The sequence below is a fragment of the Mustela lutreola genome, chromosome 7 (genome assembly GCF_030435805.1).
Source record: "Mustela lutreola isolate mMusLut2 chromosome 7, mMusLut2.pri, whole genome shotgun sequence".
Classification (NCBI taxonomy): Eukaryota; Metazoa; Chordata; class Mammalia; order Carnivora; family Mustelidae; genus Mustela; species Mustela lutreola.
Window position 1 is genome coordinate 29,625,415 of NC_081296.1, and position 23,042 is coordinate 29,648,456.

The 23,042-nt window shown below is 38.3% G+C and overlaps 2 protein-coding genes across 6 annotated transcripts in view; both read left to right on the plus strand.

The window, feature by feature from the left end:
• SNURF (SNRPN upstream open reading frame) lies at nucleotides 1-22,801 on the plus strand. 5 transcript variants are annotated; one of them, XM_059180219.1, is made up of 5 exons: nucleotides 1,826-1,871; nucleotides 7,110-7,185; nucleotides 9,777-9,872; nucleotides 17,503-17,656; nucleotides 22,661-22,801. In XM_059180219.1, exons 1-4 carry the CDS (start codon nucleotides 1,841-1,843, stop codon nucleotides 17,606-17,608), a joined length of 309 nt encoding a protein of 102 aa, XP_059036202.1. In that variant the 5' UTR covers nucleotides 1,826-1,840; the 3' UTR covers nucleotides 17,609-17,656; nucleotides 22,661-22,801. The 5 variants fall into 5 exon arrangements, with proteins under 5 accessions (XP_059036206.1, XP_059036202.1, XP_059036205.1 ...); XM_059180222.1 differs by lacking the exon at nucleotides 7,110-7,185 and adding an exon at nucleotides 7,443-7,482; XM_059180221.1 differs by having other exon boundaries at nucleotides 17,503-17,629; nucleotides 22,661-22,799.
• Nucleotides 22,666-23,042, plus strand: part of SNRPN (small nuclear ribonucleoprotein polypeptide N) — a 7,911-nt gene continuing 7,534 nt past the window's right edge. The window contains exon 1 of the mRNA XM_059180218.1: nucleotides 22,666-22,806. Within this exon, the coding sequence (XP_059036201.1) occupies nucleotides 22,804-22,806 (3 nt within the window). The 5' untranslated portion in view covers nucleotides 22,666-22,803. The remainder of the gene's footprint in view (nucleotides 22,807-23,042) is intronic.

Genomic DNA, 23,042 nt, shown 5'->3' on the forward strand with positions numbered 1-23,042 from the left:
TGGAACTGGCGTGATTAGTTGGTGTTGCTGCAGTGACTCAAGCGCAGAGTGGAGCGGTCGCTGGAGATGCCTGACGGTCTGTTCTGAGGAGCGGGTAGCAGCGCGATGGAGCGGGCCAGGTTAGCTGTATGGATTTCTTCCCTTAGAGACAGCCTGGGGAACAGTCCTTGTTGTTTGTTCAGTGTTCCAGATTTGCAGAACTTAAAGTATTGTTGTATACAGTGGAAATCCGGGCTCTAAAGTTCTTTGTTCTGGAGAACTGAACGAGATACTTTTGAAGGTTTGGGGATTGGTTGTACCTCCCTGGATGGTGCTCTGACCGTGTCGTGTCGTATTGCAGCTGGTATATGCCACCGTATCGTGTCCTGTCAGATCCTTTCTAAAGTGGCCTTTTGTCCTTGAGATCTGAGGCCATGACTGTGGTTGAGGAAGGTATATTGTGATGACTGTGGTGCAAAAGACAGGGGTGGAATCCCTGGGGAGCCCGCAGTACCAAGGAGGGGTTGACAGGGTAGGGCATCTGGTTTTGGTGACAGTGGTATCTCACGGGTAGCCGCGTGCTTGCAGTGGTGATAAGGAAGGATCATTAGGGTGAGATATTCACTATGTGTGATAGTGGTGTAGCAATGGTGGCCACCATGGTGGTCGTCATGGTGGTGGTGGGAGGGAGTAGAGGATAGGCTGTTCTTGGTGATGGTAGTGAGGGGGAGATACGGTGGTTGTGCTGGTGGTTTGGGGGATCAGTGAGGTGGACACAGCAGCAGTGATACAGAGATGGCGGGGTGACTAGCAGGGTGATCATGGTTGCCACGGAGGGGGCAGTGAAGTGACTGTCATGGTGGTGGTAGGGAGGGGCGGAGTTGGTAAGCTGGGGTGGCTGTCATGGCGGTGTTTGGGAGGTGGTGGCAGGGAGGCCACTGTGAGGGTGCTACAAAGTGGGCGGCCCTGTGAAAGGGGTGATCCACCTTGGATATGCTATGTGTGGGGGTGGCGAGGCAGCCATGATGGTGGTGACGGGAGGGGCGATAGGGTGGCGGTGGGTACCTTGACAGAGTGGCCGCCATGGCAGTGGTTGAATGAGCGCGTTAAGAGGGGCGGGAGCAGTGGACCACGAATCTGGTGGTGGGCTGAGGGAAGAGGCGAGGGGTCCACACCTTTAGTTTGAGGAAAAGGGGAGAACGTTCAGTTGTTCTCTGCAGTCTTAAGAGTCTGCATCAGGGCGAACCTACTCTCCATTGCTCACCTAAAGGAATAGCTGCAGAAAAGTTTGTCTTCAGATAGTTAACCCCTGTATAATTCCTTGCTTTTGAGGTTTTGGTATAAGATTAGGGGTATGGTGTGCAGAGCTTGTCTTATGAACTTGTGAGAGTTGTGCCAGGTTCTGGGATGTAACACTGCAGAGGCGTGTCTTGTTTGTATGGATCTTTCCTTGCCTTCGGAGTGAGGTTTACAGGGGTCCACTGCCGCGTCACTACCATTGTGAGCCTCGCCAAGATGGCTGCCGTTGCAGATGTGCCGATCTGCGCAGGCGTGACAGGGTGGGGGGCAGCCTACCCCTCGCCCGTGCCGCAGTGGGGGAAGGGTAATGCATGAGGTTTCTCCCAGGCAGCAATTTCCGCGGCACCTTCAAACCGCAGCGCTGAGGGGAGGAGTTTGGCAAAGTGGGCAGCTGCCCCCTCCCCAAAGTGCCGCAGTGGGGAAGGGTGCGGGATTTGGGGTGCGCAGGCGCAACTGGGAAGACAGCGTCTCCGCCCCGCAGTGGGGCGGGCACTAGAGGAGGGGGTTTGCGCAGTATCCACTTGGTGGGGCTGGTAGCTACCCCCTTCACCTGTATGCTGTAATGACTGCTCCTTTCCTCTTGACTGCCATGGGTAGGCAGAAGGAAGACATGGATTTGTTGAGCTGGTACCTTGGGCCGCCCCTTACCCATAAAGCCACACTGGAGTGGAGATGGCAACGGGGCAATGGATTTGTACATTCTAGGCCTGCGTAGACTGGCAGCCATGCTGTGCCCCTGCATTTCTGTTGCACCATAGAGGAGGGAAATGGGGGCCTGCAGGCAGGGAAGGAAAGGCGAAGTTACCCATGATCTGCAGTGCTACTACTTGAGGCCATCTTTATCAGTGGTACTGATTTTAAATGTTTTCTCACTTAAAGAGAGCCCCACCTTTTCACTTTTGTATTTTATTTGTATTTATTTGTATTGTATTATGACCAGTCTAATTATTTTTAATATTCAAATGGGATTCGTGACCCTTTAGAAAATCCCTTACTACATTTGATTTCCCCTTTATAGATTTGATAATTGTACGACTGCATCACCTTTAAGAGTCTCATATTTCTTAATCTGTGGATGTTCGTTTTGTGACGCAACCTTTATATACAGTTTCATTAAATTGGGGGTCAGGGCTCCTCCAGGGTTCTTAGGAGCTGAGACCTGTAAGTATTGTTTGCTGAAGAGGAACAGAGCAGAGAATCAGAAAAGTAGAATGCTACACGGCTGTAAGTACAGGTTGGATAAGGGAATTCTTGCCCCAGTTTGGTTTTTAAAGTGATGCTTTTGATCCATCATTTTTGGAATGGCAGCTACTGTGAAAATTTGGTGAGAATATATAATTAACAAAGTAACTATTCTGTATTCTGTATTCCACCTTTGGAGGGGAGCATTTTAAAGGACTTCATTTTTTGCAGAATGCTGGTGGGCAGGCTTTTCTCTTTCCCCGCCCAACATCACAAACAAATATGGTTGTGCTAAGTTGGAATGTAATTAGGGAAAACAAACCCAGAAGTCTTGGAAAACTTTGTTATGGAAATTGTTTCTTTTTGAGTAGTTTTTAAAAATAGCAGGAGTTTGGAATTCTGCCATAAGTACAGTTTGCTCATTTTTTCCTACTCATATACACTTACTATTTCAAATATACTTTGCTTAACTTCTGATCATTTTGGATATTTAGAAAAGGAGCGTGTATTACCTTGGTCAGCCATTTTGTAGTTTTACAGGCAGGCTCAGGATGTCAATATGGTGGATCTCTTTGGAAAGACCTCTGAAATTTCAAGGTCTCTGCCCTGCCCACTGAATATTTGGCTTAGTATCAGGACTTTTAGAAAATGATGAGGCCTTGTGAACCCTTTCTGTGATCTAGTGAAAGGAAACAGTTCAGGGATGGTTGTATTGCTACTTAAGGCAAGGTAGTATTTAGTTTGGACTTATTCAGATTATTTTGTATTATCTTCATTTGCCCAGTGCATCTGTCCCGTTTCATTGCTGAAATCCTTTCCTCATATGTGGTGATGCAACATCTTTATTCCTGTCCTTTCCTCTGAATGTGCTCAGATTTTTTTTTTAACTCCACACTTAAGATGTCAAAGTCTCAAAGTTAATCTTTTTATTTTTTTATTGGAGTTTAGTTGATACGCAGTGCTTCATTAGTTTCAAGTGTACAATGTAGTGATTCAGCGACTCTGTTCTGAAGTATTCATAAGTGTAGTTACCTCTGTCATCATTCAGTGCTGTTAAAATACATATCATTGACTATATATTCCCTATTGCATCCCCAGCCTGTACCTCCCACTTCCCTTCACCATTTTGTCCATCTACACCTTCTCTTTGCTGGTAAAAACCACTTTCATCTCTACTTTTGGGTGCCTGTTTCTGTTTTGTTGTTGTTGTTGTTGTTGTTGTTGTTCTTTTTTTTATTCCCCACGTAAGTGAAATGGTAAGGTATTTGAATTTCTCTTACTTATTTCACTTAACATAGTACTCTCTTGGTCCATCCATCTTGTAAAAACTGGCAAAATTTTCTTTATAGCTGATTAATATTTATTTATATACTGCATCTTTATCCATTTATCTATTGACAGACACTTGGATGGTTGCTTTAATGCCTTGGCTATTTTACATAATTCTACAGTCAAACCCAGGAGTGCATGTATGTTTTTGAATCAGTGCTTTTGTTTTCTTTGTGTAAATACTCAGAAGTAGAATTACTGGATCATGTGCTATTTCTATTTTTAATTTTTTGAGGAACATATATACAGTTTTCCATAGTGATTGAAAAAGTTTACATTCCTACCAAGAGTGCGTGAGTTTCTTTTTTCCACATCCTTACCAAGACTTATTTCTTGTATTTTTTAAAGGTTTTATTTATTTGACACACACACAGAGAAAAGGAACACAAGCAGGGGGGAGTGGGAGGAAGAGAAGCAGTCTTCTGTCACCAGGGAACTGAATGTGGGCCATAGTCCCAGGACCCTGGGATCATGACCTGATCCGAAGGCAGATGCCTAACGACTGAGCCACCCAAGGCGCCCAGTTGTCTTTTTTATACTAGGCATTCTGACTGGTTTGAGGTGATGTCTCGGCACGTTAATGATTTGCATTTTCCTGATGATGAGTGATGTTGAGCATCTTATGAGTATGTTGGCTCTCTCTATATCTTTTGAATAAAAAAAAAAAAAATGTCCGCTAAGTTACTCTGCCCATTTTTAATGGGATTTGTTGATTTGGGTGTTTTTGTACATTCATGTGTTGGGTTTTATGTTATTTATATATTAACCCCTTATCAGATACACTATATTACATAAACACCTTATCAAATATATCATTGGCAAATAAATACCTTTTCCTGTTCAGTAGGTTGCCTGTTTGTTTTGTTGATGTTATCCATTGCTTGCAAAAGCTTTTTTTTTATGGTTTTTATTTATTTGACTGAGAGAAAGATCACAAGTAGGCAGAGAGGCAGGCAGAGAAAGAGGGGGAAGCAGCCTCCTTGCTGAGCAGAGAGACCAATGCGAGGCTCGATCCCAGGACCCTGAGATCATGACCTCAGCCAAAGGCAGCGGCTTAACCCACTGAGCCACCCAGGCACCCCACAAAAGCTTTTTATTTTCATGTAGACCGTATAGTTTAGTTTTGTTTTTGTTTCTCTTGCTAGAGGAGACATATATATATATATAGGAAAATGTTGCTAAGGCCAATGTCCCAAGAAATTACTTTTTATATCTTATTTAAGGAGTTTTATGGTTTCAGGTTTCACATTTAGGTCTTTGCATTTTGAGTTTAATCTCTTACTTTGACACTGTACTATACTACTTAGCTATGTATAGAAAGAATCCTTTAATTAATAAGCAGGGTATGGATATTTTCTCAATATGACAGGGATAATGAGACTTGTTTCTTTCTTCAGTATACATTAGGATTTTATTGCTTGTATCCTTTTCCTCTTCTTTTGTGGCCCAGAGCTGTAAAGCTTAAGAGTTGTTGATGGTTAAGGTTGCCTCTCTCTCTAGCAATGGTTTTGTAAGGGAGTCCATTATTTTGTCTTCTAGTTCCTGAATGCTGGCTGGCTTAGGATTTTCTTTTTGATGGTTCAGAGGTTTTGGCTTAGAGACACTGATTTTCTCATGATTATGGGAAGATCTGTAGACTAAGATTACCTCACATTTTCTTTTTTAAATTTTTTGTTCTTGAGATCTTAGTAATTGAATTTTTATTAGTTTATTTGGGCAGAACGTAAGGCATATTATATATTTGAAAGAATGTTAGGTTATTTGGCAAAACATTGTGTTGATCTCATCACTTGTTTCTCAGTGTATTTCCAAATTAGTATTTTTTTTTAATGGAAAGCAATTTTGGAGCAAAAAAATTAACATTGTGCCCATAGAATTTTTTCCATTTTTTCATTAACTTTTTAAAAAAGTTTTATTTATTTATTTATTCATCTATTTATTTATTTATTTGACAGAGAGAGAGAGAGATAGCACAAGTAGGCAGAGAGGCAGGCAGAGAGAGAGGAAAGCAGGTTCCCTGCCGAGCAGAGAGCCCGATACGGGGCTCGATCCCAGGACCCTGGGATCATGACCCGAGCCGAAGGCAGAGGCTTTAACCCACTGAGCCACTCAGGCGCCCCTTCATTAACATTTAAAAGTGTATTCTCTGTCACATGTGGGGCTTGAACTCACAACCCTGAAACTGAGTCACATGCTCTACCAACTGAGCCAACAAACACATCACTTTTTCCTTTATTGTTTACTTATTTATTTAAGATTTCATTATTAAGTAAGTTCTTCACCCAGTGTAGGTCTTGAACTCAAGAGTTGCATGTTTCACTGACTGAGTCAGCCAGGCACCTCTCTGTTTTTCCTTTAAATGCTTATTTTCCCTTTAAATGCTTATTTTCTGAAAGCTGGTTACTAGATTAGGAATGCAGTAGAAGATTGTAAATGCATTCATATGTGTGTATATTTAGAACACACTTTCTATATTGTGAAAACGATGCTGCTCTTTGATTATTTTACATGTAGCTTTAAAAATGGATTTAGGGGTGCCTAGGTGGCTCCGTCAGTTGAGCGTCTGCCTTCGGCTCTGGTCATGATCTCAGGGTCCTGGGATAGAGTCCCGCATTGGGCTCCCTGCTCAGTGGGGATCCTGCTTCCTCCTCTCCCTCTGCCTGCCTCTCTGCCTACTTGTGATCTCTGTTAAATGAATAAATAAAATCTTCAAAAAAATAAAAATAAAAATGGATTTAGAAAATTGAATAATTCCATGTGCTGTTTCATTTATCCCATGAACTCAGACCTTTTCATACTGAGCAACTGCTATGAAGGAATAAAAGAACTGAAGATTTTTATTTCTTTAATTTTTTGGTAATGTAATATTTTCAATTATACGATTTGATCAATCATAATTGATGGCCTGTGAGCCATAAAGGTTTATGATGGTTCTTTTTATTACATAATTTTATTATATTAACACATACATTTGTGAAGTTATGTTTAATCAATAAATACTTCATTCCTTTTTGGCACTGAATGACGTTTCCATTGTATTGACTTTACCATACCACACCATATTTGGTTTATCCATTTTTTTAGTGGTTATACTTTGGGTGGTTTACACTTCTTGGCTTTTATTATAAATGTTGCTAGGAACATTCACACTCAAGCATGCATATATATATATAAATATATAAATATAAATATATATATATATATATATATATATATATATATATTTACTCCCTCTTATGTTCATTTTGGCAGTACATAATTTTACTCCCTCTAGGAGTGGGATTAGTGTCATATGCTAACTCCATGGTACACATTTTTAGGAAGTGCCAGAAGCTCCACCATTTCACATTCCCACTACCTGTTTCTCCACCTCCTCCACTCTGGAGATATGAAATGGTATGTTTGTAGTGTTTATTTGCATTTCCCTAATAACTGTAATGATGTAAAGTATTTTTTTAGTGCTCATATAAATGTCTGTTCCAATCTTTTCATCCATTTTTAAGTGGAGTGTTTTTTTTCATTGTAAGAGTCCTCAAGCTGTGTGAATTACAAGTATTTTCTCCCATTTGTCTGGCCAGCTGTACATAAAGTGTCCTTGAAGCAAATACATTTTTTACTTCAGATGAAATCCAACTTATAGATTCCTTTCTCAGGTACTTCAGATATCTTAAGAAAACCATTGCCTAATCAAAGGTAAGGAGAATAGTAAATTATATACTTTTATCATTTAAAAAATCTGATATGTACATATATGTTTTTTAAATGATTTCTATTGCTTGATTGAAACAGTAAAGCTTTTTTTTTTTAAAGATTTTATTTATTTATTTGACAGACAGAGATCACAAGTAGGCAGAGAGGCAGGCAGAGAGCGAGAGAGAGAGAGGGAAGCAGGCTTCCTGCAGAGCAGAGAGCCCGATGCGGGGCTCGATCCCAGGACCCTGAGATCATGACCCAAGCCGAAGGCAGCAGCCCAAACCACTGAGCCACCCAGGTGCCCCAAAACAGTAAAGCTTTTTTAAGCAGTAAAACAACTTGGGCTTATTGGAAAGCTATTTGATTGGGTTACTTTGCATAATCTAATATGAATTTGAAAATAACAAGGGTTCAAAGAATTAGTTTGTGAGATGCTTCTTTTGAATTCTGCCATGGAAATATTACATTGCATGACTTTTGTAAAATCCTGTTTCTGCTATCCTCTCTGATTAGCATTGTTAAATTGCAGTTTTAAGAGTAGTTCCTGTAGTTTCTAACATGGATGGATGACCTGGGTGGGAAATTTACATGCTCACTTCCTTTGAGCAGCCATTTTGTGAGCTGTTCTGTCGATCATCAGACAGTGGTAGATATGTTGGTTTTATGTATTTATTTTTTACTTAAGCATCCTTTTTATTTCTTGTTTTATAAATCCTAGGAAAATAGCATTTGCACAGGGGGTTGCTTAAGTAGAAATTTTATAATTTAAATGTGACGCTTTTTCCGTTTTACTAAAAGATCTGTCCCAATTAAATATTTTCAGACCAGGGGCACCTGGGTGGCTTGTCAAAGTGTCTGCCTTTAGCTCAGATCATGACCTCAGGGTCCTGGGATCAAGTCCTTCTTCTGACTCCCTACTCAGGGAATATGCTTCTTCCTTTTTGTCCCCCTTTTCCTACTTCTCTCTCTCTCTCTAAAATAAATAAATTCAAAGTATCTTTAAAATATTTTCAAGCCAGTTTTGGAATCAACATTGCTGTTTTTTTTTTTTTTTTTTTCAGATGATGTAGGTATGGGTAGGAGGTTAGTGCATATCTCTGTAAATGTATAGCTTTATATCTGCATATATAAAAATACGTGAAAATAAATATTTTCCTTTTGCTTATTTTTCTGATATATCCAAGCCCCCAGTTTTCTGATATCTCATGCTGTCAGGGTTTTTTTTTTTTTTTTAAGATTTTGTTTATTTATTTGACACACAGAGAGAGAGAGAGAGACAACAGAAGCAGCAGCAGAGGGAGAAGCAGACTCCCCACAGAGCCAGATAATGGGTGGGACCTGATCCCAGGACCTGAGATCTTACCTGAGCCAAAGGCAGACGCTTAATTGACTAAGCCGTCCAGCCTCTTGCACCTCGGAGGGCTTTTTTTTTTTTTTTTTTTTTTTTTTTAACACAGATTTATTTATTTGAGAGAGAGTGAAGGGGAAAGAGACAGGGTGCTTGTGAGTGAGGGTAGGGACGGAGGGAGAGAAACCAAGCTGACAGCCTGCTGAGCACAGAGCCTGACAAGAGGTTCCGCTCCATCTACCCACCTGAGATCATGACCTGAGCTGAAATCAAGAGTCAGATGCTCAACTAAGATACTCAGGCATCTAGGACGTTAAGGGGCTTCTAAAGGAGGGAGGAAGTGACTAGGGTAGATCCTGACTACTGGAGGATATAGTCATTAAATTTTGCCTCCTTTCTTTTCCACCATTTTTATTGAGATATAGTTGGCATACATTATTACTGTACCTTGTTTTAATGGATTATAAGCACTTTTTTTTCTTTTTAAGATTTTATTTGTTTATTTGACAGACAGAGACCACAAGTAGGCAGAGAGGCAGGCAGAGAGGAAGAATCAGGCTCCCTCCCGAGCAGGAACCCAGGACCCTGGAATTATGACTTGAGCCGAAGGCAGAGGCTTTAACCCACTGAGCCACCCAGGTGCCCCAATTATAAGCACTTTAAAAACTCTGTCCTATTAAATAGAGTTTTTAAATACAGCCTTTAGAGGCTCAGTCGGTGCTCTGGTCTTCAGCTAGGTCATGGTCCTGGAGATCTGGGATCAAGTCCCACATTGGGGTCCCTGCCAAGTGGGGAGTCTGCATCTTCCTCTGCCCTTGCTTGTGCTCTCTCTCACTTGCTTGCTCTCTCAAATAAAACACTTTAAAAATAAATATAGCCTTTAAGTAAGTGTGGTTATTTTAAAATTGATGAAGTCTTATCAAATAAATTATTCTTTCTGCTTTAGGGACCGCTTACACCTGAGACGGACTACAGAACAGCACGTGCCAGAGGTGGAAGTCCAAGTCAAACGTAGGAGGACAGCCTCACTGAGCAACCAAGAGTGAGTAGTCTCGTTTGAGAACCAATTTATAGAAGATACAGCAAAGCAGTCGAATCAATCTTAACCAGGTAGTACTAACTTATGTTAATAATTTCAATAAAAATGCATTTTTTCCTAAATGTGTAGGTGGTTTTATCAATAAAATTCTAAATCCTTCAACTTTGAAATTAAAATTATTTAATTTATGTTGTTACTAAATTCACTTCTATGTTTGCAATTTTTTTTATTCATTGACCAAATGTTAATTTATGTATTCATGCATGTGCTGCATTATTCAGATTTTTATTTTTCATTAGTACATTTATCCAATTAAAAACTTGAAATGTGGGGTGCCTGGGTGGCTCAGTGGGTTAAGCCTCTGCCTTCTGCTCAGGTCATGATCTCAGGGTCCTGGGATCGAGCCCCGCATCAGGCTGTCTGCTCAGCAGGAAGCCTGCTTCCCCCTCTCTCTTTGCCTGCCTCTCTGCCTACCTGTGATCTTTCTCTCTGTTAAATAAATAAAATATTAAAAAAAAAAAACTTGAAATGTAAGGAACCTGGGTGGCTCAGTCAGTTAAGCAACTGCCTTGGGCTCAGGTCATGTCCTGAGATCTAACCCTGCATTGGGCTCCCTGCTCAGCAGGGAACCTGCTTCTCTCTCTCCCTCTGTTTCTCCTGCTTCTGCTCTCTCAGTCGTGCTCTCTCTCTCAAATAAAATCTTTTTTTTAAAGATTTATTTACTTTTTTATTTGACAGAGAGAGAGAGAGAGCACAAGCAGGCAGAGGGAGAGAGGAGAAGGAGGCTCTCCATTGAGCAGGGAGCCTGATGCAAGGTTCGATCCCTGGACCTTGGAATCATGACCTGAGCTGAAGGCAGCTGCTTAACCGACTGAGCTACCGAGGCACCCCTCAAATAAATAAAATCTTAAAAAAAGATTGAAGTGTATACATCTGTTCCTCTTTTTTTTTTATTTAAAGATTTTATTTATTTGACAGAGAGAGATCACAAGTTGGAAGAGAGGCAGATAGAGAAAGAGGGGGAAGCAGGCTCCTTGCTGAACAGAGAGCCCAACATTGGGTTCAATCCCAGGACCCTGAGATCATGACCTCAGCCAAAGGCAGAGGCTTAACCCACTGAGCCACCCAGGCAGCCCCATTTGTTCCTCTTCTTACATAGGAAATCTACATAGGATATACACACTTTTATTTTTTAATTTTTTCAAAAGATTTAATTATTCATTTTAGGAAGAAAAAATGTGAGACGGAGCTGGGGGAGGATCAGAGAGAGAGAGAGAGAAAATCCAGGACCCCAGATCATGACCCAAGCCAAAATCAAGAGTTAGACACCTGACCAACTGAACCACCCTGATACCCTTCGACACTTTTCAATTTAGTTTCCAAAAGGGGGATTTTAACAAAATATACCAACATTTTGAATCACCTGATACATAATACTTATTGGATCTTCCATTTTGTTATCACAAATCTTGACAGAATCAGTGTGTAGCATTCTTTTTTATTTTCCTAAAGCTATTTTAGTTATTATCCAAAATTACACATATTAAAAGTACAAGAATATTGTCTCTTTATAAAACAGGTAACTTTGAGATAGAAAGTATCTACTTCAACTTGCCATCTGTCCTTTCCCCTTCCCTCCCTAGAGAGTATCCATAGATATGTAGATGTCCATACTTTCATACCTTTTCCTGTTTGTTCATGTGTATGCACACATGGAAGGAGGGAGAAGAATGGTGGCATACTTGTGATCTCTGTACATATGCAATATTTATTGTTCTGCAACAATAGGTCTTAGGGATCTTGCTTGTCAGTACATATAAATATTTTAGAAATTGTAGAATATGGGGCGTCTGGGTGGCTCAGTGGGTTAAGCCGCTGCCTTCGGCTCAGGTCATGATCTCAGGGTCCTGGGATCGAGTCCTGCATGGGGCTCTCTGCTCAGCAGGGAGCCTGCTTCCTCCTCTCTCTCTCTCTGCCTGCCTCTCTGCCTACTCGTGATCTCTGTCTGTCGAATAGATAAATAAAATCTTTAAAAAAAAAATTATGTTTCAAAAAAAAAAAAGAAATTGTAGATTATGGGTGGTTTAATAATTTCATTTATCATTAGCTTACTGATAGGTTTGCATTTCTTAGCTATTATCAACAAAGATAAGGGCAGTCAATTTGAAAGTTAATATTCTTTAATATTATTTACATTTTATTTCAGTTCCTCAAATACAAAGCTTTTTTTAAAAAAAAAAGGCTCTTATAAAATGGAGGTAAGGGCACCTGGGTGGCTCAGTGGGCTGAGCCTCTGCCTTCGGCTCAGGTCGTGATCTCAGGGTTCTGAGATCGAGTCCCACATAGGGCTCTCTGCTCAGCAGGGAGCCTGCTTCCTCCTCTCTCTCTCTCTCTGCCTGCCTCTCTGCCTACTTGTGATCTCTCTCTCTGTCAAATAAATAAATAAATAACATCTTTAAAAATAAATAAATAAAATGGAGGTAAAATTTTGTCTTCTATTTCTGTTATTTTCTTATTTTATATGGGAAAATTGCAATATATTCACTTGCACATTTTGAATTACTGGTGAGGCTATTCTTCTGAGCTCATTATTCTTTTATTACATTTTTAGTTTGGGAACTTCTTTAAAAGAAGTATCTTCTGAATGGATATTCTATATAATTTGTTCTATTTTTTAAAAGATGTATTGGTGATGGATATTAAGGAAGGCAGAGATTGCATGGAGCAGTGGGTGTTCTACACAAACAATGAATCATGGAACACTACATCAAAAATCAATGATGTACTGTATGGTGACTAACATAACATAATAAAAGTAAAGTAAAATAAAATAGGTTCTAACCAACAACAAAAAAATAAATTAAAAGATTTATTGAACAAGGGAGAGATCATGAGCCATGCGCAAGTGAGAGGGGATGGGACAAAGGGAGAAAGAATTCTCAGGGAGATTCCCTGCTGAGCGTGGAACAGAGCTCAACCCCACAACCCTGAGATCCTCACCTGAGCCAAAATCAGAGTTTGGCCACTTAACCAACTGAGTCATCCAGTTGCCCCTATAATTTGCCCTTTATAATAGCCTTTTGCCATATTAATTTTCTCTTGTATGGTAATATCTTTTGTAACTTAAAAGCCTTTTTAAAAAATATTTTATTTATTTATTTGACAGAGAGAGGCACAGTGAGAGAGGGAACACAAGCAGGGTGAGTGGGAGAGGGAGAAGCAGGCTTCCCACTGAGCTGAGAGCTCAATGCAGGACTCAGTCCCAGGACTCTGGGGTCATGACCTGAGCCAAAAGCAGATGCTTAATGACCGAGCAGGCCAAGCATCCCATATAACTTCAGAGCTTTAAAAAGTGCCATTTTTGGGGCACCTGGAAGGCTCAGTGAGTTAAAGCCTCTGCCTTTGGCTCAGGTCATGATCCGAGGATCCTGGGATGGAGACCCACATCTGGCTCTGCTCAGCAGGAAGCCTGCTTCCCCTGCCCCCTCTCTCTCTCTCTCTCTGCTTGCCTCTCTGCCTACTTGTGATCTGTCTGTTAAATAAGTAAATAAAATCTTTTTTTTTTTTAAAGTGCTATTTTTACCCAGATCCTTTGGAATTATCTTAAGGTTGTTTAGAGATTGCAGTTGAGGGGTGCCTGGGTGGCTCATATGGTTAAGTCATGATGTCTAGGTCCTGGGATGGAAACCTGAGCTCTGCATCAGGCTCAAGCTCAGTGGAAAGACTGCTGCTCTCTCTCCTGCCTCTCTCCCTCTTTGTGCTCTGTCTCTCTCTTAAATGACTAAATATAACCTTTAAAAAAAAAAAAAAAGATTGTAGTTGAGGTATGGGGGATTCTTTTGAAGGGAGACTCTTTTGTTAGTGGATAATGGTTTTATCGTAGTTAAATTTTGTTAGAGCCTTTATCTTGCGCAGGACTAGTGTGAACCAGCATAACAAAATCTCATAACTATCTCTAAGCCCTCTTGTGTCATTTTCTTTTCCAAATCTATGGAAACATTTTATTGCTTTCAAAGAAGAAAAAAGTTCATTTCCAAACCTCTGCTGTTTATATCATGTATAAGTACTCTAGGGTGCTAAATGGGGAAGGGGAGTTTCAAATTAGGAAAATAATGTAATTTCCCCAGTCATTTCTCTCATTTTGAGAGTAAGTGTATTATAAAATGGGGAAGCAGTATTGTTACTTGCTAAGCTTTGCATACTGATACGTATGCTCAGAATTCTCTCAGTATTTTGGATAGTTAATAGCTGTAGTCTGTTTATTTTAATGATAACTCATCAATATCCCACATTTTACCAGACCATAGTGCTAAAAGTCAGTATTCCAGAGAAATTGTGTGGTACTGGTTCTAATGCTAGTAAAGATTTGCTATTCATGTTCCATCTAAGATACAAAGCAAAATGAATAAAAGCCAAAACGAGGCAGACAAAACCTCTCGTAGACCAACAGTTATTATTAATAGAAGCTTATTGGTTTTTATTCTTGGAATTTATGGTTATACCATCTTCCAATAAATCTGTCAAGTAAATCAGGTTTTGATCTTTGGGGCTGGTGAATGTCTTAACCATTTCTTGATGTATTATAAATTTGAGAGAATTTGGAGATGGGGGCTGGAGAGTCTCCTGGAGAGTATATTTTATGCATCCTTTTCAGTGTCTTTCTAAATTATATTTGCATTTTTTGAAATGAAATCTGTATTGCATTTTATTTTCTCAATTCTAATTACAGCTGGGTTTCAGGTTAACCAAGAGGAACACTCTAACAGGAGTTTTAAAATTCCAAAGAATATATTTTTTTTCTCTGAAACACTTTTAGAATCATATTAGGTGAGACTCTTAGTTGCCTTTTGGAAATAAATAAGTAAATAAGTAAGTAAATTAGGTGAGACTCTTAGTTGCCTTGTGGAAATAAATAAGTAAATGGGACAATAAAAATGGGACAGTTTAAAAGCATGAGCAGTGTAATTCCGATTCTTAATGGAGCTAGTGCAGATCTGACATGTTAAGGGTACAGTTCCCTCCCTAAGATTACCTTCAGTGCAGTTACCAATTGCAAATCCTCGAGTTTCCAGGCCGTTTGCACTTCTGAATGTCCAGATAGAGATTCAGGGTTTCCATTGTTTCTTCAGGTTCCATAGTTCGTTGGATTGATTCACAGCACAAAAGAAAAGCTTACGTTTACTATTAAGGTTCCTATAGAAGATAAAAATCAGGATAAGCCAAACGTAGAGACTCCTAGGACACGATCCATAACTTCATGACCTTAGGTTGTAATTCTCTCAGCTTCATCAGTGTATCTATATCACCAACCAGGAAGTTCACCAGAACTTTGGGTACCTTCTAGAGGCTTTTTTTTTTTTTTAAAGTATTCATCATCACTAGCCATCAGGGAGATTCAAATTAAAACCACATTGAGATACCACCTTTCACCAGTTAGAATGGCCAAAATTAGCAAGACAGTAAACAACCTGTGTTGGAGAGGATATGGAGAAAGGGGAACCCTCTTCCACTGTTGTTGGGAATGCAAGTTGGTGCAGCCACTGTGGAGAACAGTGTGGAAATTCCTCAAGAAATTAAAAATAGAGCTTCCCTTTGACCCTGCAATTGCACTACTGGGTATTTACCCCAAAGATACAGATGTAGTGAAAAGAAGGGCTGTCTGTACCCCAATATTCATAGCAGCAATGGCCATAGTCGCCAAACTGTGGAAAGAACCAAGATGCCTTTCATTGGATGAATAGATAAGGAAGATGTGGTCCATATATACTATGGAGTATTATACCTTCATCAGAAAGGATGAATACCCAACTTTTTTTTTTAAAAGATTTTATTTATTTGACAGAGAGAGATCACAAGTAGACAGACAGGCAGGCAGAGAGAGGGAGGGAAGCAGGCTCCCTGCTGAGCAGAGAGCCTGATGCGGGACTTGATCCCAGGACCCTGAGATCATGACCTGAGCCGAAGGCAGCAGCTTAACCCACTGAGCCACCCAGGTGCCCTGAATACCCAACTTTTATATCAACAGACGGGACTGGAAGAGCTTATGCTGAGTGAAATAAGTCAAGCAGAGAGAGTAAATTATCATATCCTTTCACTTATTTGGGGAGCATAAGGAATAACATGGAGGACATGGGGAGATGGAGAGGAGAAGTGAGTTGGGGAAAATTGGAGGGGGAGATGAACCATGAGAGACTGTGGACTCTGAAAAACAATCTGAAGGTTTTGGAGGGGCAGGAAGTGGGAGGTTGGGTGAGCCTGGTGGTGGGTATTATGGAGGGCATATATTGCATGGAATATTGGGTGTGGTACATAAACAATGAATTCTGGAACACTTAAAAGAAAAAAAATAAAAATTGAAAAAGAAAAGAAAATTTCATGTATTTATTTGAGAGAGAGAGAGACAGCATGGGTTGTGGGTGGAGGGAGTGGCAGAGTGAGATGCAGACTCCCTACTAAGCAGGGATCCTGACGAGGGGCTTGGGGCTTGATACCAGGACCACCAGGACCCTGGGATCATGACCTTAGTTGAAGGCAGATGCTTAACCAACTGAGCCACCCAGGCACCCTGTCTTCTAGAGTTTTTATTAAAGTTTCATTATTTAAACATGATTGAATCATTCAGCATGGGGTTGAACTCCATCTTCCTTGAAGCCATCCCTTCATCCATGGCCCTACACTCTAATCACATACTTGCTCATTGTGGCTTGACCAGTGCCTATCCTGAATCCTCTTGTTAGCATTAGCTCAGGTGTGATCCAAGGGGCCCATCAAGAATAATGAAGATATTTTTATCACTTGGTAAATTTGAGAAATTAAGAGAGCACCTCCCACGAGCCATGGACAAAGTCCAACCTAATTCGTTATTATATAACAGAATGTTTAAAGTGTATTTAAAAACTAAAAAATAGTGGAATACCTTTTTTCAGGCCTATTTCCAAATGTGACTACTATTGAGTAGTTTCATAAATAGACACATATATATAATGCACATGTGCGTGATACATACATACACACTTAACAGGAGCAGAATAGCTGGTGATTTATTTTTACGCTTGACTTGTTAGCCAGCAATACTTCTGAATCATTATTCATAGAATCAGATTCACAGCCAAATAACTGATCCATAGAGATATGTTGAGAACTTTTGTCTGGAATTCCCTTCCAACTAATAGGTAGGTAGTTTATATAGTTTGAGAACCTAAAAGATTGGGCTCTGGTATTTCCTTGTTTTAGATGGTTACTCCTTGGAGTATTCAGTATGGCTAACAGCATTAATGTCTTGCTGGAAATTCTTTAGCAAATGCCTCCTTCTTGCTAAGGGTTAAAGAATTGTTTTCAGATTGAAAAGTGAGTGATTCATAGGGTTTTTTTAAAACAAAAGAACTTTTTTTTTATTTTAAAGTTTCTTTGTATAGTATCCCCAAAGTAGTAAGTGTCCTTCTGTTCCTTGCATGTTCTATGTACAGAGACTCCTGTTTCTTCTTATAATATCTTTATAAGAGAATGGGAAGCTCTGACCCCAATTGAGGCTCTCCTTAAATGTAAGGATCTACACATTTTCTTTCATATTGTTATCCTTTTAATTTTCTCTTTCCATTTATATTCATTTTAATGTATTGTGCTCTGTTCATAGGTGTCAGCTGTACCCAAGGAGATCTCAGCAGCAGCAAGTACTTGTGGTGGATTTCCAGGCGGAACTGAGACAGGCATTCTTAGCTGAGACACCGAGAGGTGGTTAAAGCAGTTATTGGAACATCCAGGTAGCTGATTTCCAAGTGAAAAACCAGGTTAGAATTAATTGAGTAATGGTTAAAAATAAATAAATAATGTGTTTGGAGGTCACTTAATTATTTGGGATGTGTTGAAATAAGATTTTTTCTTAAAAATTTCCTAATTAAAATTAAATTAAAAAGTTCTTATTGTAGGCACATTGAGGAAAGATCAAAAAAGTAAAATCAAGCAATAGGACCTTGGTCGTCTTAATCCAACCTTAGTTTCCCAGTCATTCTAGTTCATGCTTTTTAGGTAGTTCTATTTGTGTCTAATTTCTGTTCATTTTCCAATTAATATTATATAAACATACTGCATTATAAATAGCTGCTGAATGTCCTGCTAGTGAATGCTTTGTAATTATCATTTGTGAAAAACTTAATCTTTTTCCTGGTAGATTAGAAAAAGATTCAGTGAACTGCTGAGCATAACATATTAGGATCATCTCAGATATGCAGATGTGAAAATAAACTAAATAAGAAATACAAGCTTAGGTACATTTTCTAATTTTATTATGAATTATTAGTCACTGTTACCCTGAAAAAAGGGAATACTAGTTACGATATACTTTTGCCTGCATTGATTATTTTAATTACATTATCAGTTTGCCTGCTGAATTATAAATACATACCACATTCATAATCAAGTAAGTTAAATAACTTCCCATGCATATTTACTAATTATTCCTTTTTTGTTTTGTCTTTTTCACTTTTTTAAACAATGTATTTGAATCAGCTGACAGTGTGTCAATGTATTTGATTCAGCTGACAATGTAATAAATATCCATGATATTTTCAATGTGATATAGATTTATTTACAGTCTGTCTTTTTTGTTTTATGTGACCTTTTTTAAATTTTAAATTTTAAAATTGAAATACTATCTTTTCCCTTAAAAGAAAGTTCTCGGGCATCTTTCTTAGAGAATCACATTTAAAGATGAAACACCAAATTGGGACAAGAGGGGATCTAGTGATACTATAGAAGGTGGTGAAGAGAAAGGGTTTATTAGGAAGGAAGGTATATGAAAGTAAACATTAAAGGGTAGGGAACCAGATAAATTTCTAGGATGAGGGTCAAGTCTAAGAATCATGTTAAAGAATTATATCTAAAGAGTAAATGTAGATTGGGTAGTTTTTAAAGATGTTTTGACAATTGTTATGTTTCCTTTTTTACAATATAAATCTAAAGCTTCCAAGTGATAGACAAGAAAAATGGGGAGGTAAACCAAAGATTTTAAAACCCATGTATAAACCATAGCATAAGGTTGAATTGAAAAAGAAAAAAATTATTGAATTTTCTTTAATTTTGCCCATTTGCTTTTTTTAGTTGGAATCATGCTTTTAAATAAATTTATTTTGTATTTATTTCACTTAAATGTATATCACTAATATTTTTTCATTTTATTATAGTTACATAATTATCATTTGTAATTAATAAATGATAGTTCATTCATGATTTACTTTTCCCTTGTACTTGTTTTTTTTTTTCTAGTTTGCTATGCTTTATAAATACTCTATATTTTAAAGATACATTTGGTATCCTAAATTTATTAGGATAAGGATCCAGTTGTGCAGTGCAGGATATGCGTATTAGTATGACTCTTAAATGTTTTGTGACATTGCTTTGTGACAGAAGCATAAGCATTGTTGCTTGTTATCAAGGATAATTACTACTAGTGCTAGTTTCTCAGTACCATATTTGTGTGTCTTTTTCTTTAATAAACAGTTACAAAAATTGAAAATCTGTGTGTGTGTGTGTGTGTGTGTGTGTGTGTGGTTTTAATTGGCATTGCTTTGTGGGTGAGTACTTTCCCATTTATGTGTGTTTTCTCCTTTTAATTGTTTAACTTCTATGCACATTTTCTGTGAGGGGTGATACTTTACCAGTTTTGAGTGAGCACTAATACATTACCATTATTATATGATTTCTCATTTGTTGTATGTATCTTGGCCAAGTTTGAGCATCTTATCTTTTCACTTATATTTTTCACTTATATTTTTATAAAGTTTAATCATTTGAAAGTCCAGACTTTCTAAAAATTTAAGAATTTTTCCTATGAGGAACCTGTGGGCCCCAGTCAGGGACCTGGGGCCATTTATTTGCTTACATGGCTTTTTGATATAAGGAGATTTATCATAACTGCTAATTCATCAGTGCGGTGTTATGTTGCTGCTCTTATGCTCTATTTCATGAAGGATTTTACTGTCATTTGTTAGGGAGATAAATTTGATCAATCTCTTCAGTGAAACATCCTTTCCCTTATAAGGGTTCAGGATTATGGTTTGCTAAGTTTAGGGAACTTCTAAATCACTTCAGTCAACCTTTAATCTGAGTTGTGTGTAAAATGTGTATCTCTTATATAGAATATTTTATTTTATATTACACATCGTGTACCCAGTTCTTTAGGTTATGACTCACATCTCTAGGTACATTTTTATACTTGGTAACTGGCTAACAACATCTAGTAGGAATGTGGGAAGGGTTTGGAAACTCAAACAGTTTAGGTGATGAACAGAAACAGCACTGACCGGCCTTTCGATTTTACTCTTATACTATATAAGGAAATTTTTTTTTAAGATTTTATTTATTTATTTATTTGACAGAGAGATCACAAGTAGGCAGAGAGGCAGGCAGAGTGAGAGGAAGGGAAGCAGGCTCCCTACTGAGCAGAGAGCCTGATTCGGGAATCCATTCCAGGACCCTGAGATCATGACCTGAGCCGAAGGCAGCGGCTTAACCCACTGAGCCACCCAGGCGCCCGGAAATGTTTTTTGAATTTGTTGGTTTCTTATAGTTAAACTATGAATTAGGTCTGATGGTTATGTGTTCACTGAAAAGCCAGTTGGGACAGAACATTTAAACTGAAGCTGATAGGGAAATCTGTACTCAAATTTTTTTGGCATTTGAAGGTAAAAGTCTTGTTTCTGAATTTTAAATTTTCATTGGAAAGGTGACTGACTACAAATTTTACCTTAAATTCGCACATTTCATGCTGGGTCCCATTGCATAAGAAACTTATATTTACATAAGAAACTTTTTAGTGATTACATTTTTTCCCTTAAATGAAATCTTAAAATCTAAACCTACATTTTTTTTCTTTTGTTGTAATAATCATGGTCTTGTGGCTTAGTGTCTGGTAGCATGTCTCCATTGTTGATGGTAGAGGGGATGTACTCCAGTAATAGTGTCTTGTTGAATGGTTAGCATTTTTTGTTTTTGTTTTATTTTTTCAATAATGACGATGTAAAAAGTAATGTTACAGACTTTGTATATTATGTGAAGGTTTTCACTTTTTACATTTTAAGAACAGCTCTATTGATATATATTTTATATGCTTTAAAATGTACCTAATTTTTTCATAAATTTACTGACTTTTGCAACTATTGCCAGGTAGTTTTAGGATGCTGCATTACCAAAGTAAGATCCTTCATGCTCATTTACATACATTCTCTGTTTCCACACCCAACTTCAGGTTACCATTTAATTTACTTTCTGTTTCAGTGTTTATTTTTTTTCCATTTCTGTAGATAATTTACTTTCTTCTATAATAGATTGCTGAAGACTTTATATCGTAATAGATACATATTATAAAAATGAAAATTGCTAAAAGAGTTGCTAACTTAAACAAGTATATGATTGTAGACTCTGCTTCCTAGATAATGCCCTCAGGATTAAGAACATCTATATTATAGGCCTTAAACTACTCCTATGTTGGCTAATTGAATTTAAATTAAAAAGAAACTACAATTATTTGGGGAGGGGAGCATGCATTAGTATGATGATTTGAATAGATCTTTTGAGATCTTTACATGCGAGTTTTATGCAAAATGTTAATTCATATACAAATACTGGATGCTACAAAATGGGTTATCACTGATGTCATTGTATCTTTAAAGATGTAAATTAGGTAGATGGGAGAAGAAAAAAGTGTATAGCTATTATTGTCAGTTAAGATAAATGTTAAGAGGCATTGTTGGGTGGCTCAGTCTGTTGAGCATCTAACTGGCTCAGCTGGCATCAGGCTCCCTGCTCAGTTGGGAGTCTGATTCTCCCTCTGCCCTTCTCTACCCCCCTCACCCTGCTTATGCACGTGCATGTGCACAGTTTCTTTCAAATAAATAAATCTATTTTAAGAAAGAGAAGCATGGACAGTGTTGAGGATATAGGTAGATTGTCTTTCAGAAAAAAGGCACAAATGGTGCATGGCAGTTTGCACTTGGAGAACAAAGTTTAGGAGATATTCTGAGTAATGATGAATTTATTTTTTAGACAATATGGTACTCCAAATTTTCATAGAAATGTATTTAACTACCATCACATTTTTGTAATTATGGAGAAACATCTACATCTTACCACTTTAACGGAGTTACTTCTTTCATACCATTCTGTTACCTTCTGATCTAGTGTCCTATAGTTCCACATGGAAAACTGTATCCTCAAAACATTTCTTTAACTTTACTGTTTTGATGTTACAGTTCACACTATATTTTTTTCATATTCTGAAATAGATAATTCATAATTTACTTAAGCAGTGTACATTGTTGTTTGAAAAGTGCCTTAATTGGAAACCGAACAGTTTTACTAGAAATGTCTGTATTGTTAAAAGTAAAATTATATCAGATTCTGTTTATGATATGGGGTTGCTTCTATGCATAAAACCAAATTCCTATTCAAGTCTAATTTGTGTATTCACTTTTCAGATAAGTATAATTAGTAGTCTGAGGCCTTTTCCAGTTTTGACTCTCTTGGTTGCCAGACTTAAGAGCATTTTCATTAGTATATTGGGAAAAACAATTTTTATCATAATGCATATTTTTGACTGCTAAGAAAGTTGCCCAGATAGGCGTATAAACAAACGGGGGAATTAAGGTGTGGGAATAGTGAAATTTGGTATTCACTTGGTGGGTGTAAGAACATGGGAAGTGTTTTGAACATGTCTGTTATGATTTTCATGAAAAATTATCTGCCTGTTTTTAAACATGGTATATTGCAATGCAGCTAGATCATGCTTTCCTCTGCAGGCTCCATCTCCTGTTTGAAGCTTCTGCCCCAAGCTTGCATTGTTTATAGGAGAACCTGCGTCATACCTTTATCTGTAGCCTTCCTTAGGTCTTAAGGATCCTGAAACCTTCCTGTGGACATTGGATTTGGTGGAACAGCAACCATGGTAAGGTGTATATTAAGACAGGAGGGTGAAAAGCTACTGGAAAGACCTAGTATAATGGTTTACCAGAGTGTGGGGTATCTTTGGGTTCTTAATGTTAGAAATAAGAAATCAGTCTTTAAGAGATGGTATCTCATTGTATGAAGTATCAACTGAAGAACAGTTATGTCTGTCATCCTATAGTAGTGATAAAGTGGTTGAAAATATCCTAAGGAGGGATATTACATGTGAGAAAATAC

What these genes read in the sequence shown, in the direction of transcription:
- SNURF (XM_059180219.1), top strand. Translation starts at nt 1,841, where the DNA reads ATGACTGCTCCTTTCCTCTTGACTGCCATGG. An exon ending in TTTCCTCTTGACTGCCATGG is followed by an intron (nt 1,872 to 7,109) that starts GTAGGCAGAAGG and finishes ACACATTTTTAG; the next exon opens with GAAGTGCCAGAAGCTCCACC. An exon ending in CACTCTGGAGATATGAAATG is followed by an intron (nt 7,186 to 9,776) that starts GTATGTTTGTAG and finishes TTTCTGCTTTAG; the next exon opens with GGACCGCTTACACCTGAGAC.